This window comes from Cyrtonyx montezumae, unplaced genomic scaffold (genome assembly GCF_038088225.1).
Source record: "Cyrtonyx montezumae isolate F1298 unplaced genomic scaffold, pur_monq_1.0 scaffold_10, whole genome shotgun sequence".
In the NCBI taxonomy this organism is placed as follows: Eukaryota; Metazoa; Chordata; class Aves; order Galliformes; family Odontophoridae; genus Cyrtonyx; species Cyrtonyx montezumae.
Genome location: NW_027071826.1, coordinates 40,618,424 through 40,635,412, shown reverse-complemented (window position 1 = coordinate 40,635,412; position 16,989 = coordinate 40,618,424). Strand labels below are relative to the sequence as shown.

The following is a 16,989-nucleotide window of genomic DNA, read 5'->3' as shown; positions in this document are numbered from 1 at the left end:
TACTTTGATTGTGTATCAAATATATTAAAAAAATAAATAACAAATCCCCACAGCTCACAACTGACGCTCTTTATGACACCATCAAAGTACGTTTCTTTGATACAGAGGAGTTTTTTTATCTTGACATTGCATTTCACTATGAAAATGTAGCCTGCAGTATCTTAATTTTCTACTTTCTCTTAAGTTCTTGACATGTCTCCCAAGGATTTTTATATTAGCTTTTAATTTAAAAACTGTCTACTTAAGCTTTCTCTGAAAATCTCAAATTACTCACTAAATCAAGCCCACTTCTTGTCAGTAAAAAGCTTAGGAGTACAAAACTTTCTAATCAAGCTGCTAGATGTTTACAGTACGTACTTGTTAAGAATCACATCATTTTCAAATTCACCATCCACAAGAAGTTATTAGCAACTACATAAAAATGAAAACTGAAGATAGAATCCTTCAAAAGCAAGCTTTTCACAAGCCATATAAAAACGTTATGAAGTCAAATTTATTATTTTAAAATTCGTGTTAATATCTAATGAAATCTGTTTCTTGCAGTGATTATGAAAATTATGATCGAAACAAATGCATTAGGAGTTTAATAAACTTCCTTTTAGTACTTCATTTTTAGAGTGTTTTCAAATCTTAATTTTAATTTGTGTGAATATTTTGGATATTCTTCAGCATGAATGGGCAAACTGCATATTATCTAGAATTATATTGTAAGGACTGCATCAAAAAAAGCTTGCTGCTACAACAGTTGTTGAAAACTTAGAGGAGTCAAATAAGAAAAAAAATACGCCTCTTTCTCCCTCCCTGACATCTCATAAAATCCACAGACTAATTTTACTATTAAAAACACATCCCCTCCAAAACCACCATCTGAAATTGAGTGTTATTTCTCTGAGTCAGGCAGTTGCTGAAAGCAGAAAGTCAGTGGCACAAGATGAGAATTCCTTTCTTTTTAGTAATCTGTGGTATGAAACTGCAGTAAAACAGTAATACTGCCCATGACCTATTGCACTAAATTTTTGAGACCTTAAGATTTTATTAGCTATCTCTTTAGTCACAACTGGCATGTCATTGATACTCAACATAAAAATGCCGCCTATGCTGTTCCCTTCTCCCAGCCTCCCATTTAACCCTCACCCAAAGACAACCAAAAACCCTGTCAAACAGAACCACAAAAGCCACCAGTTCCATCTTAATGTCTCCCTCACCTATGACCCAGAAAAACTGCATTCTGCTTGAGAGAGAGCTCTACTATAACAATGTAAAGATTTTTATATGCTGCCAAAGCATACCAGTAGCAATGGGATTTATTTGGCACATTTTCTGAATCAAGAATGGAAAATACCACTAGCTGAATCTTTGTTAGTGACCTGAGAGGAGGTCAGGAAGGAAGAGAAACATAAGGAGAGGAAAACAAATAACCTGATTTTGTTTAATATTAAAAAGCAAAAGCTTCACTGCTGAGAGAAGACACTGCCTACAAGCTAGCCTTCCTTTCACAGACACTGAGCTTTTCAAAGAGCAGCACACGGACTGTTTTACCAGCTACCACCTAGAGGCCCAGAGAGGTTTAAGGCACATCCTTGGGCTAGACGTCATGAAAAACGTGTGAATGGCACAGTCCCTGCTCAAAGGAGCTTACAGTCTAAGAAAGCAAAATGACATACAGGAGTATGGAAAAATACAGCTAAACACAAACAAAGCTGTATACATGTATATGCAGTTACATTTATAAAAACTATTAAAATAGCATCGCTACGTCTACCTGTCCCTCTGCCTAGCCATCATTATTACTTAGATGATTGCTTAATAGGGATCACAGGGGAAGTGGGTCTTAAGGAGAGATTTCAGGGAAAAGGTAGTGGCCTTATGAGTCAGTTCAGGGACGGCACTCCATGCATACGGGACAGTGTGGAAGATGTTATATAAAAAAACTTAAAATTGTGCAGAGCAGCATTTCTCCAGGTGAAAAGTTCAAGTGTTGTGTGCAAGATCCCTATTTCCTGAGATAGAGACAGTGTGGTTACATGAGTAACATTTGGCCATCAAAAAGACAAGTGAAATCACTAACGTAGGACTACACTGAGGATGTGTCACTGGCCATATACTCTCTGTGGCTGCCAGTTAGCACAGTAACCGTGAGGAGATGAAATGGAAGGGTTTGGAAAAGAGTTGGATAGAAAGAAGGAAAAAAAAGGCAAGATGAAGGAAAGGAGACAAAAGGAAGAAATGTGGGGAATATTTTTAGATGTAGTCTTCTGCTTGAGTTCTTAGTGTGTTTGCAGTTTGTTAACTAAATAACTAAAAAACATATACAATAACTAATGTACATTTGACACCATAAAATAAACTGGACCATATGCCAACATTTACATTATGTTATTATCCTCCACTATGGAAAGGTGAGAAACAGGTTAAACAAGAGACAAAATGCTTCCCCTTACCCTTCTTCTTCCGTACTGAAGCTTGGAAACAGAAAGGGAATGAACTGTGAATCAATTCTGAAGATAATTTTATATGCTAAATCCTTGTCTGTTACTTTGAGCATAAACATTTTTCTTCCATTTAAGAAGGTCAGACTCTCTCTGCTAACCTGTACTAGGCATGTATCTATGAAACTACTTTAGATAAGCAGCTTGGCAAAAGCCCAGCTTACGGGGGTTCAAGATTTGAACTATAAGAAAATGCTCCCCTGTATATCATATGGATATATGTACAACTTTTCTCTTAATTCTTTTTTAATTAGTAGTAACTGGGGCAAATTACTGATACCAAAGCTTTAAAATTACAATAATTAGGGCATTTAAATATCTTTGCAGATTGAAATGGAAAGGAATCGCTATCACATGTTCTCTGCCATCATTTGGCTTAACTCATCTGAAAGAGAACAACTGAGATGGTCTGCTAAGTGTTATGGGGTACAGGGTAGCTCAAAATACGTCAGTAACACTGTGAGTTCAGAGCCAAGCAAAGGATGTGACTGTGAAGACTGCAAGGTGTATAAATTAAAAAAAAATCATGTTGTTAGCTTAGCTAGAAAAATTGAAGAAAAAAGTATATACGCTAAGGGAAAACAAATTGGGAATTTCTGTTTACCTTTCGCTTATACTACATAACAAGGGACATTCAGTAAAATTAAAGGCATCACATTCAAAACCAATAAAAAAGAAATATGTTTGTACACAGCACATAATTAGCCTGTGGAATTCTTTGCCACAAGACATTATTGAGACCATGAGCTTCTTCAGTTCAGAAAAAAAGATTACACATATATTGATGAGAACATCCACAGTGTTCATCTTTATGTATTTTCTATTTTGTTTGTACATATACATTATGAAACAAATGTTTATTAAATTGTTTAATGGACATATAAATGTGGGTGTTCTCATAGTTCATACAGATGTCCAATATATACACATGTACATATAAAGATATAAAAATCATATATATATATATACACACATACAATCTATGTTTTACATCAGAAGACAGTTATTAACTGATGTGTGAAAATGTTTTCTTCTTGGAAACTTGTTTGATTTTTGTGCAATTCGAGAATGTTTTTTCTTTCTGCTAGTAGTCCTTTTACAGGACAAATTTCAAAATAGGTAGACCACAGATGTTATTTATAACAGTAGTCATAGTCATAGTTTGCTAAGGTGGCAAATGCTTCGAGTATCATATGGAACTGTTATTTATAGGCTTTTGGAAGAAAATTTTGCGTTATGCTCCAGTATTGCTACAGCTTTAATAAGGGTCATACACTTCTGGAGCATGCTTCAGAAATATTCTTCAGAATAGTAAAGTCTTGCCATGGTAATATTTGCCCCATCAGGATAAAGATATAGATGGGAAATTTGCTTAAAGATTCATGCCCCATGGCTGCTAATCACAAGAGTTGCAGTGGTTTCTACCAGCCCATGAGAACTCAGAAGGTCAAGTACTATAAATTAGGGGAAGAGTAAGCTAAAGGACAGTAAATTTCATTACAAGAGTGATGTTACTATTAAACAGTGATTTTCCTATAAAAGCGAGTGCTGCTTCTCTCTGTTTTAGTAACAATATATACTGTGGTAAGATTGAAAAGCAAAAGAAATACAAAAATACTCTCAATCTCAGAGTAATTTGAAGAAGGGAAAAAGGAAGGGGGAAAAACGATATCTAAGTATTCCTGCCTCCTTGGGAAAGCTTGTTGGTAAGCCAGCAGAGTCACATAGCACTCCATGCAAGGAAAACAAATCAAAATACCTCAAACAAAAATTTGGGCCCCAAAATAATATTCTATATTTTAATCCTGGAAGAACAATTATGGAGCATTCACAAACTGATGTTCCTAAAGTTCTTAGCAAAGACAAAACACATTTTCTGAGCTCTGTTAGAGATAAGTTATCAGAATGTTTGATTTTGGTCTTCTTTTGGTTGCTATGCCATGGAGAAGACTGTAATCACTTTCAGCAGCCCTTTGTTTGTCAGAGCTCCCACTGAAACCACATCCCTTCTGACTCGTTAATTAATGGGAAGGGGGGGGCATCTGCCTCAGAAAAAAACGACATAGGGGAAAAAAGTGTGGCCATTTATCCTCAATGCCTTGATTCTTTCATGTTTCCTTTGCTATGAGTCCATGCAAAAAATAAAAATTCTTACAGAATGTAAGTATTTAAGTGAGCATTATTGTATGATAGATTGCATTACTCTGCAGTGAGGCACACGGTGTCACTTGCTAAACACACTATTCTGGTGGAATAACAAATTATAAATATACACTGGGCATTTCTCCTTTTATACACAGTCTATTCATAACATTATCTTAAGTCTACATGCAAAAATTTTACTTTTTAATGACCTAATAAATTCAGGAAGAAAAGAACAATTACTTTCTTCACTTCTATAAAAGCAATCAAAATTCCCCCAAAATTATGCATATTTAGAATGTGACTGTTCAAGGAATCTCCAATCACATTTCTTAAAAATAGCAAATAAAAGACTGGATGCTCAACACTTTTTTATTACCAGTAGCCAGAAGATTTAAGCTTATTTCATGCAGAAAAGTCAAAGTGATATCATAATATGCACTTTTTCAGATTAGAGTCTAACGAAAAGAAGTTGAAGTTGAAGCTGCTTTAACACTGTCAGCTTTTTAACAACAGCTTCTGGCAGCTTACCTTTATCCACTAATGAGAGGCCACAGAAATTTAAAATAAAACAATATTAGATGAACTGAAAATGTAGAAAGCAAAGCTAACAAAACATGAAACAGCATCACTTTTTAATAAATGTGCCAAACTTTGATGATGCATAAAAATGTACCAACATTCTCTTGCATAGCAGTAAAGGCACAAGTTTAAAAAAAAAATTATTCATGCAAATCATGCATATTTGAACTTTCCAAAGATGCAGCATTCTTACAACCCTTTCTGCTCTATATACTGTACACCTTGCAATTCTAATAAATCAATTCAACATACATACATATATATTTATATTTACATTTCTATTATACCAGCATGCTTGTCAAAAAACACTTTCTTACCAAGCTCTTCAAGCTCTGAGGTCATTGACTTAGACCGCAAGGTCAGTGCAGTGGTTGGAGCTCGCTTAGGAGGTGGTGGGGCTTTGCATGAAACAGAATGAAGAGTATAAGTAAGTAACCCCCTCTAAACCACTATATTAACATACACATTCACTGATTTATTTAAAATAATATGTCACATTAAATAAGGTAATATTAAATACATACACGCAGAGAAAAAACCCTGAGATGCTTTTCATGTACTGGATTTCTGTACTGTTTCTACTTTTAGCGTAGGTTGTTTGACACATCCGTAAGCTTTTATGTAACAGAATACATAGAAACAGTTAAAGCTAAATAACTGTGCCCTTCTGTTTTTCAGTAGGAAGAAGACTTTCTAGAGAAAGTGCCTCCCAGCAGTTGTGCCCCTCCTTCTAAGAAATGTACCTATCTGAAAATCTCCAGCCAACCTCTGCCAGATTAATTTCAGAAATCTGAGAAATACAAGAAAGAAGATTCACATCTATCTTTATAGTTATGGTGAGACTAGAGAAAACAGGCGATCCTCAAGACAAACGAGACAAAGTAAATCGTAAAGTATCAAGGCAATCATTTAGCACAGAACCGGCATCTGTTTTAGTATCCTGATAATAAATGTTTTCTGACAGCTTCAAATGTAGCCAAACCAGACAAAATATCAAAATAATCCATTCCAGAGGTCAAAAAGTGGAGTAACTTCAGAAAAGATTATGGCAATGTTGGTAGGAAAGCTGGAGTTGTCCAAAAAATAGGAATAGCAGTGGGATTAAGGATTTTGAAGTGTCAAGAGCATATACCATGCTACACTGTTCTGACTAAAGGTGACAAAGCAGTTTGAAGACAAGAAAGTGTGAGAGAGGGATGTAGACAACTGTCTTCTTGTATCACCTATATACACTATGTAAGCATCATCTTCCCCCTGCTAAGCTCTTTCATCCTCTCAGAGATTTGAACAAAAGTATGTCATGAGAGCACAAGAACACAGCTCGAGTTCAGTGCTAGACGTACAGTACATACTACAAAAGTGCTACACATATTAAATCCAGTTTGAAGTCTGCTCTCGCCCAACAGAAAAGGTGACAACAAATTCTTGAAGACAGCTGCACCCTCAGCAGCTCTGCAGACAACACCAAGCTGAATGGTACAGTTGATATGACAGAAGGAAGGGATACCATCCAGAGGAACCTGGACAGGCTTGAAAAGTGGGCCTTCCAGTATTTAAAGGAGCTTCAGGAAGGAATTCTCTCTGGTTGGAACAATGCCTCTACCTTGAATTTACCCAGAATGATTTCCTGAATCTAATGTACAATTTTTATGTCAGAAATTCAGTCAAAATATCTTGCTTGCTTTTCTTAATCTCACAGAGTTCCTTTAAAAAAAAATTGTAAAACTAAATTCTCAGTAAGTTCAAGAGGAGTCAAATTAACCTTAAGTATGTTTGGAATTAATTAATAAATGATAATCTGTTTGTGGGTTTTCTCCATCATTACTGCAAGACATTCATGTCAAGAAGTTTGACTACATCTTGAAATGATGTTATATAAAAGATCCACAAAGATGAAATTTCATGACAAGCACGACAGTGGAATGACACTTCTTGTCACACGTGAATGCATAAATAAACAGAATTGAATGACTCTAAAATAAATAGCAGAAGAGCATTACAAATCAAATAAAAAAAAATAAGTTTTAAAATCAGAATTACGTCCATATCCCGTTTTCTGTGGAGCAAGACTGAAAAAAGTCCATTGAGAAAAGACAAAAATGTACCTTTCTTTCTAGCTGTGTCATCTGGATCAAGATTCCTTGTTACTGTGACAACCTTTAGAACTAGGTGATTGCCCCCTTGTCGGATCATATTCACCACCTGCCTGTGGCCAACTTTCACAACATTCTCATTATTAACCTGCAAGGACAGAAAATATTCTTTTAGATCAAAGCATCAAAAATGCCTGGTCTTTCAGTTTTTAAACTAAGAAGATAGAAAAGAAAGGAAGATTCAGAATGTCTAATTGCTGTCTTTTAATGAAAACATATTTAAGTAACAGCATATAGTTGACATGATAACGGAAAAAGAAATATGCAATTAATTCATTTACAATCATCAGTTAAAACAACATAATGTGTAGTGAGTTTAACCAGATATTTTGTTATACTTGTTTTATTTGCAACAATTAGTGTGCTACAATTCTGCATTTCATACACTAAAATATGTTCTTAAACGATAGTCGTTATTCACTGCAGCATTAGGCACAGATGTGTACATACATTTTCCTCTCTAACATAATGAAAAAGATATTTAACGTCTTTCCTTTCAGATCATCCAGGAACCAAATTTTTCACTCCTAAAATGAAATTCCAGGTTCAGCAGGGATCCTTTTATTGAGCTATTCCTTTCCTCCTTTCCCAGAATTTTCCTTCTGCAAGTTTCTAGAAGGATCTGGTGTTTGGGAAGCAAAGGCAACAGGGCCATAGCATTCCAAAATAATTTAAATGGAGAAAGATGAAACCCTAGCCAGCTATTATGGTCACTCCAATTAAACTTTAAACGGCATTCAACATTAAACTCTAAAACATATAGTCTCTAGGTAATTTCTTTATACAGTCTAAAAGCAGTCACTGAAAGTTATTTGAAATCTGAACAATTGCAGCATATAATTGCAGCCATGTGTTATTGGAACATAACAGATATTAAGGAATAGAGTCATTGAAGAAGAGATGCTGCCAGAATACATGCTGGGAATTTGAACTTTATCCAAAGCTCAACTGACTCAGTTCTATTTCACTGAGATCACTCAGTGCCTTCCAAAATGAACAGTCATTTTCAAAGTAAGCATTTTTAGCCTCCTCTATTTATTCTGACAGGCTGTGCATCTTGCACTCTAAATAATTTACAGTTTAGAGCAAAATCTCTCATTAAATATTATTGACATTTAGCAGAACTACAAGCACTGGCTTACAACTAGAAATCACTTTTTCATCCATGCATTTCTACTCTTTTTCCAGGTTTTTTGTGAGACAAGATTAATTATGACAAAATAATGTCTTGGTAAGTCATATTTTCAAAACAATGCAGCAGTCAAAGGTCTCAAAACAGTACTCATGTGCTGTGTCTATAAGCCTGAGATGCCTTTGGAGGTACTTTTTAAATTTCATCTAAATTGATGTATGCGTAACACATGCTGAACATCCATACCTGCTGAGCAGGCAAATATGAAGTGCTCTCATTTTGTAGGTGGAGGATATAAAAGAATATTCATCTGGATAGGACTGTTGCCATTTTGTTTTATTTTACACCTTCTTAGCATCTGGTGCTTAATTCCAAGATATGATGCTGATTTAGCTGAACCAATGGCATCTACACTTAATATTTTCTAAAACATTTTAGCAGGAAGAATTATCCTCATAGTTTCGAAATTCTTTCCAATGTTTGAACGTAACCAGGTAATTCTTTTCCACAGTTAAAAGGTTTATGTAATTCAAAACAAGAGACTGCTTCAGCTCTATTATTACTGGAGTTAAAATTTGAACCCATAAGGATTAGAATATATCTCCTAATTCTGTCAAAAAATAGACAACTTCAAATACATCAGAAGTTAATACTAAACATGCACACTTCACTAGTATAAAGTGATAAATGTGTAAAATGATAAACAGCTTATGCAGCATGCCATCTGTTCACATAATTACGTGCAATGATATTTAACATTTAGAGCAATAGCAAATATATATGACATTTTTTTAAGCTGTCTCAGAAACAGAACCTCTAAATGACTGCTTATAGCAGTTTTGTTTAAAAGGTACACTCACAAAAACTAGTACCAAACAGATGCCTTTTACAACAACAAAAATGTTGATAGGAGATCCGAAGATCACTTAACTCCAAGAGTTTACAGAAGTATTTGTGGAAAAAACAACATGAAAATACATGAAATCATCAAAACAATACCTTTTCTTCACTAGGTTCAAAAGCTCGGTGAGTAAAACTAGCATCGCTAAAGAGCAACAAGAAAATCAAAATTGTCAGTAGGAACTGGGATTTCAGCCTCAGACTTCTCCTCTTTAATACTTAATATAAAAGCTAAATGACAGTAGAAATGAACACTAGATAGTGTCCTGAATTCTAGTAGGTTTGTTTGTTAGTTTCAGTACATTTTCACATATAAATAACTTGATGCTTCCTTTGCTTCCACTTTAAGCTTTGGCAGTGGAGAGACAACTACTGCATTCCATTTGGTTTTGTAAACAAATAGAAGAAAGTAAATTTTTATGGTTGGTGACACACTAAGATATCCATTGGATGTGCATTTGGTGTTAAATGGGATCACGGTCTTTGAAACATAACAAAAAATATTTTTGCTTTTAGTGGGAAAGTGTTTAGAAGGATGCTCCATAAACAACCTAGCAAAGTTAGCTTGTGGACGCTGGTTTGTATCTCTTCCTGTTCTTCAGCCCAGTCTTTCAGCATGTTTTCTGTGATCTTTCTCTGCCAAAAGTAGTTCTTCCACTTCAACAAAACTTTTAACGTGACTTTTTTTCTCTTCAAAAACAAGTAAAAATATACAAGTATATTATGGAAATAGTTATGTGGTATGGCTGATTCCATGCTACCTCATTGCCAACTGATCATCCAGCAAGCTAGATGTCCATTTCCAAATCTCAGGAAAACCCATAAGACTTAATATTCTTGAAATCTTACTGTGTCATCATATGGTTAAAACCAACCAGTGAGCCAGAAGTTACTGGCCCAATTTGAGAGAATTTGAGAAATTAATAATGAAATAATGCAATCTCACAGAACTTATATCTTCATAAAATAACCTAAATAAAAAATCTGACCTCTCAAGCTGAACTCATACTTTTGGGGATTTTTTTATATTCATGTGTGAAAAGTTTTTCACCTACATACCTTCACTTATGTTTCCACCTAAATGTCACCTTTTCCACTTTGTATACAAACCAGTTTTTGAGAATGCTATTAGATTGGAAAATTATGACTCAGAGAAAACCGGAGACAAAAATGGGAAAAATTCATAACAACTAAAGTTTTGAGATTTTTTACTAGTAGTGTACAGTACATTCTATTTTAGTACCTTGAAATAGTATCAGTCACATGAACTATAGCATTTCTTTCATGTACCATACGTGACTTAGCCCTGATGCTGAACAGTCCGTGACAGCAGGAGATAGAAGGTGCCACTCAGCATTTGCCCCATGTGATGCACAACTGCTAGTCACCTTACAGTTAGAGGCAGTCCGTACAAGTCACCACTGCGACTGTATCAAACAAGCCACTGGCTCCCTCCAGCACCCTCTTGGAGAACACACTACATTTCAGTTCTTTGGGGCTAGCATTCAAGGTGCTCACACATACTTAAAGCTCCAAAACAGAGACTTTGAACAATGATGACATTCCTCATGCACAAGGAGCTTGGAATACCACTAATGAGAAGTTCTATCTCCAACATGAGTGTTCTCTCAATAGATAATGCAAAAATGTGGAGTACCAGAGACAAAGACCACTGGCCGTCCTTACTATCTTTAGTATTCAAGACCACTGACTTGATCTTATTGAGATCTTACTGATCTTAAACTCACAAAAAACTCAATAAAAATCATTAAATTTTATTTAGGATTACAGAATGATGTGGTCTCCAGTTGGGTAATCATTTTTTTTAAGTGAGAAATAATCTCTGCAAGGAAGAGCCCTTCTTACAAAGAATGATATATCAACACCCTTGACATCAATAAAATTTTCTGGGACTTTACAAAGATAGAGATGCTTCTGTTCATGCAACTTTATAATAATAAACATAACACATGGGATAAGCATACAGGACTGAGAAGAACAACAGTGTAAGAAATGAAGGAAATTTAGAAAAGGATAAGGATATACTAGAAACTGTTTTACAGTGAATCTGAATGGAAAACAGAAAAGTCACTTATGGGTAATATCAAGAAATGTACTCTAGCAGTAATGATGAAGATTAAAATTTCATGAATGCACCCCACCCCCCCTCCAAGAAATGTGCCTATCCATATGTTAAAGAAAATGAAACAGTGGTTTATTCTTTACAGTACCCATCTCACACAGAAGATATTACTTTTTCAGTTTGTTCTTTTGTCAATATTTGATTCCAAAACAGACTCCTTACCATTTAAACGTATGTACATAACTTACATATATGAACAAATTCAGGAGAGTGAAGAAGAAATACTATTATTTAAAAATGTGGAAGTTTGGAAAAGAACACTTTATGTACCTCCTGGAGATGCTGAGGTAGATTTTATGAATAACAGCACAGGCCACATGAAAGTCCTTTTTTTTTTGTTTGTTTGTTTGTTTGTTCATTTTCCTGAAATATATGACCACGCAATAGGTTGAAAAACTAAACTAAACTAAAATAACCTGTACATTGTAGGATAGCAGATGTATGAGCTGGAAGATATTCATCAGAGCAGCCTTCCCGTAGGAAGGTGCAAAAGAAAAAACACTATCAGACAAAGAGACCTTTACAGATTCTGTTCTATTATTAAAAACCTTAATTTCTTCAGTACATCATGCAGCATCCTAATTTTCTCTTTATCAAAACCTTCTCTCAGTGAAAAATGTGATCAGTCATTTCCAATGGTAACTAAGGAGACAAAACCTGATCATTTTGCCCGCAGTGACCACATCAGAGATACAATGGTAAATAAATCCACCTTGCAGCTTCGAATGTTTCTCAGAAGTGTCTCTTCCCATCCACTGAACTGCTTGAAAAAAAAAAAAAAAAGGACCAAACCCTATGACACGTAGTTATGAATCCCTGCCTACACAGATTTTCTAATAAATCTGCCGTTTTTGTAAACTTAATACACACTAACCCAATTACAATAGATACCAGCCAAATGGCTTACAAGTAGCTTTGTAGACTCAAATGACATTTTTGCATTTCAAGAAACCACAGAGTTGTGCACATGACACTGTCTCAGCACGTCGAATTCCAGTCTGTGAAGTAATCCTGTTCCATAGACTAAAATGTGAGGCAGATACCGTGGTCTAGATCATCTTTGGGAAGCTATTCATTATGAATTTGCATCTGTAAACCAAAATATTCATACCAAACCAAAGAAACTTAAGCAGACAGCTTCTATCCACTTGGTGTCAGCTATTAATTTGTACAAGTCCTGAAACGGGCACTGAACCATCTCTAGAATGTCCTTGAAAAGTGCCTAATACAAAAAAGAAGTTAGCTGACATCCTGATCTCCAACACAGTATTCTCTGATTGCTATTAGTATCTGACCATACCACTTCTAATCTAAGTTAGTGGAAAAGATGCTTCAGAGATGTTACGTAACCCGCTGAGAGTAAAGGCAGAAGAAATAATAATAATAATAATAATAATAATAATAATAATAATAATAATAATAATAATAGGTTTACAGGGCCTGGGGAAATTGCAGCCGAAATACAGCACGAGTAGACTTTTAGTAGTAATCCACTTTTGCTTATACATTTGCCTGGATTAGTGGCTGTAGTGCATGGATAGGTATAAAGATGAGAGAGGCAGGCCCTTCTCAGTGGTATTCAGTAAAAGCACAACCAGCAGTGGGCCCAAACTGAAATACAGAAAACTCCATTTAATTATAAGAGAAAAAATGGTTTTCAGTGTGAGAGTGGTTGAACACTGGAACAGATTGCTCACAGAGGTTGCACAATTTCTGTCCTTGGAGATCCTTAAAGTCCAAGTGGGCATGGTGCTGGGCAGCCTGCTGTAGCTAACCCTGCACTGAGCAGGAATTGGACCAGGTGATCACCAGAGGTGCATCCTAGCCTCAATGATTTTCTGATTCTATGGTGCGTCTTCAAAAGAAAATATATCATAAGGAAGTACCTACAGCACTGCAGAAAAAGATGTGTATAGGCATTACAGGAAAGGTATCAAAATCATTAGCAGCATTACCACAAATGCTTTGGGTAAGTACAGTACAAAATGCTTTGCATAAGTTCAAGTACTGTGGTAAACAACAAGATGTATGATTTCTAAAGAAAACACCCTTGGAAGATATTATGTCTTGAGGTTTTGTGTTTCATCCTGTCACCATAGGCTTAGGATGGAGCTGGGGGAGTACTGTCGTTTCTGTTTCAGCTGCCATATAAAGAGTGGCAAACAGCATGGTGCCCACACCCAGTGAGGGCAGCAGGACGGGCTGATACATGGGGTCCCCGGGGCTGCTGCAGCCATACACCAGATTTTCCTGCAGCAGATATAGCAGTAGCAATACTGTTGCTCTCTGAGGTGCAGCAGGAGTCTGGTCTGCGCCTGGAGATTGCTAAACCACGCTGTTGAGGGGAGCTTTAGCTCACATCTCATCGTACCCTCACGTAGCACCAGTACTGCTAATCTTCAGCTGCATTTAGGAACATCTATTTCTGATAGAAGCATGGGAACGAAGAGACACCTCAGAGTATAAACTCCAGGCTCTTCTGTCGCCATGGCAACTGCATCATATAATTTATTTCTTAACATTAAACCAAGCTCCCTCTTGGAACTACTTTGAGTACTTCTCCCTGTTATTCCAGTTAGACCCAGAACCTCTGACAACAACCTTATTTTTTCCAATTTCCATTCTAGGTCTATGTGTGACTTGTTTATACCAACCTTTTTTTTTCATATCCAAGCTGCCAATAGCATAAAGAAATATTTACTCTATACTTGTTTTAAACGTACCTTACCATTCAAAATAATTTATAAAAATGGACTTCTGCTCACCTGCATTTCACCTAATCTACATTGTACCTGTGGAGCTATTAACATCTGGGTCGGTGAAAAATACGACTTCAAATTTAGCAACAAAGCATTTGATCCTAATGTTGGTTAAAAGCTGTAAAAGCGCCAATCTTATCTCAGAAGAGTTGTAAATTTTGCTCAACTGACCGTATACATATACATGCAAATAGATAACAAGAAAAAACAGCTGAATATTCCAATGGAACATCTCTTACTTTAATTAAGGGCATTTGTAAAACAATCCAGCCTCACCAGAAAAACTAAGTAACTGAAAAACAAATGGTTACTCTTCAGCATCTCATTTTGTCCCATTGAAAATACTGCCAAGAGACACAAAACAACAGCAATGTTTCTGTGCAGAACTCAGTGGTTACGTTTGGCGACAGAGCTAAACAAAACACACTAAAAGAAAAACATCAGAGTTGAGGGGTACTGTTGATCTCTTACCTGTGGCATAATTTGAAAGGTGAAGTTACGTAAAAGTAGCACTTTAAACTGAAATTTTTGCATCCTTTGTACCTATACTTGAACTAAAATCTGCTGAAAGTAAGCAACTACTGTCCTCATGATACTGCATTATGCAACACATTTAATCCTCGCTCAATTACTTGGACCCAGCCCTACCAAAAATAATTGCCTCCATTAATCAATACCTTGCTACAACTTTGAATCATTTGGCTTAAGTCACATTCCTTAGGAGAGGTTCAATTAACTTTATTGCAGTTGATTGAACTGCAGTGTAATGTAATCAATTAAATTACACTTAGGATGATTTTGTCCAATGGCTTTCAGGTGTGAGATGTGGCAGTTTTTCATGTGATTACTTCTCTTATGAATAAAAACAAATTAATTCTGCACATCTGTTTTGCGCTCTCATACACACACCTGAAAATATTTCAATTTCTGAGGAACCTTCAGAAAAATATTACACCTAGTGGGTATACACTGATATGAGACAGTACAGGTTGTGACCTACACTTGATATTTCAACTTGTTCAGAAGAATGAGTACTGAATAGCCTGGGAATGTCAAAGATGAATGAAAGTAGTCCAGTGGTTGTCTGAGCAGGTCTCTGACCATGTCTTAATTTCTGAATACCCAGAACAGTTATCAAATTACATATTCGTTATATTAGGTTTCCATCTGGCTACAATTTTCAGAGGTTCTTAGCTAGAAAGAGTTAGTGCACAATTTAAGATGCCACTTTTTTCCCCACCAAATCTTTCTCCTCTTCCTCCCTACTGACCTGATAACTCCACACCAGAGCCAAGCATTCCACCTGGCTGGCCCACAATGGTCTTTAGGACAGAGGTGGCCTAATTTAACCTCCGAGGCTGGATTTGGCATGCACCTAACCTCTTGCCCTAGTTTTATTGTCACTGTATTTATTTGTTATTCTTCGTATCTTCCTATCGTGCCCTTACTTCATACCCTTGAGTTCCACTAGCACCTGACAGTTTGTCCAGCTTGTGGTACATTTGCTTCTGTTTTTCTTAAAATAAATTCCATGATGATAAGCTGTTAATTAAATATTTCTTTTTTGCATATTCCCATGCTTCGCAAAAATATCTTCTAATTTAAAATTCAATAACATTTAAACGGAGTTTGAAGTGCAACAGAGTATCCTAACATTAATTCTAGCTGCTATTGTAGCCTATATGGTATGTTACACAGCCAGCTGACCTCTGAGTACCAAAAATAGCAAAACAGAGGTCATCCATATGCTAATGAAACATCTCTAGCTTATCTGCCCTTCACAGATGAAAGCATGCATGAAAATCCAAAACTGCTTAACCATTGCAACTGGCAGCTGTTTCACCTAATTTCTCTGACATATTCATTGTCATCCATGTCTGCTGGGGTTGGTTTTGAGGTCAAGAGCAAACTGCTTCTTCTTGTAAAGAGAAAAAATACAATCCTAGCTGCATATTCAGGCTGCTGTTCTGCAGTAGAAAAGCAAATTTAACAGCCTCCTTCCCTCTGCTTTCCCCATCTTGCTACACATCCTATACCAGTTTGCTGCCCCCAGCAGTCACTATAGCTTTGTGAGGCCCTGCTGGCAAGCTGACTTCAGAGGAAAAGAAAAGGTTTTAATCCATATCACTCTGTGGACTGGTTATAGTTGCATGGCTTTAGAAGTTCTCTTTGAGATCTACCAGTGAGGCCCAGGGGAGGAGCATTAACATTCTCATTAACAGCTAAATCCTGAGGGCAACACTCAACTTCTTTCAGACCCCAGTTAAATAATGTTTATAAAAATATGAGGTTATATTTAACCCTAAAAATATTTTTTTTTAAATCAGGAGCATGGTGGAATTATGTAAGCACTAAGAACACAATGGATCTTTATTTGAATTCTGAATGAACCACTTGATAAGTATTTAAAATAGGTAAACTCTTAGCTCAACCTTTCTATTTTTAAAATTCTGCATACCTACATTAAAGACCATTAGGATGCTAAACTATGTATCAAAATATAGATCCATTTGCAAGTGTTAATAATGCAGTCTAATATTCCTTTTCCTTTGGTAAGCACATATTATTCTGGCAACAGATTTTGAAGTTAAGCATTATGCACGTAACGTAAACTAATTTGTTCATAGATTCTAAAGATTTTCAGCTAAAGCCTTTATAGAGATTACACAGATATACTGACAATGTGTTA

At 35.9% G+C, this 16,989-nt stretch overlaps 1 protein-coding gene across 1 annotated transcript in view; it reads right to left on the bottom strand.

The window, feature by feature from the left end:
• SHANK2 (SH3 and multiple ankyrin repeat domains 2) overlaps positions 1 to 16,989 on the bottom strand; it is a 330,531-nt gene that overhangs the window by 32,366 nt on the left and 281,176 nt on the right. The window contains exons 18-21 of the mRNA XM_065755018.1: positions 7,319 to 7,454; positions 5,531 to 5,611; positions 5,163 to 5,171; positions 2,442 to 2,462 (exon numbers count right to left, since the gene is read on the bottom strand). Coding sequence (XP_065611090.1) covers positions 2,442 to 2,462; positions 5,163 to 5,171; positions 5,531 to 5,611; positions 7,319 to 7,454 — 247 coding nt within the window. The remainder of the gene's footprint in view (positions 1 to 2,441; positions 2,463 to 5,162; positions 5,172 to 5,530; positions 5,612 to 7,318; positions 7,455 to 16,989) is intronic.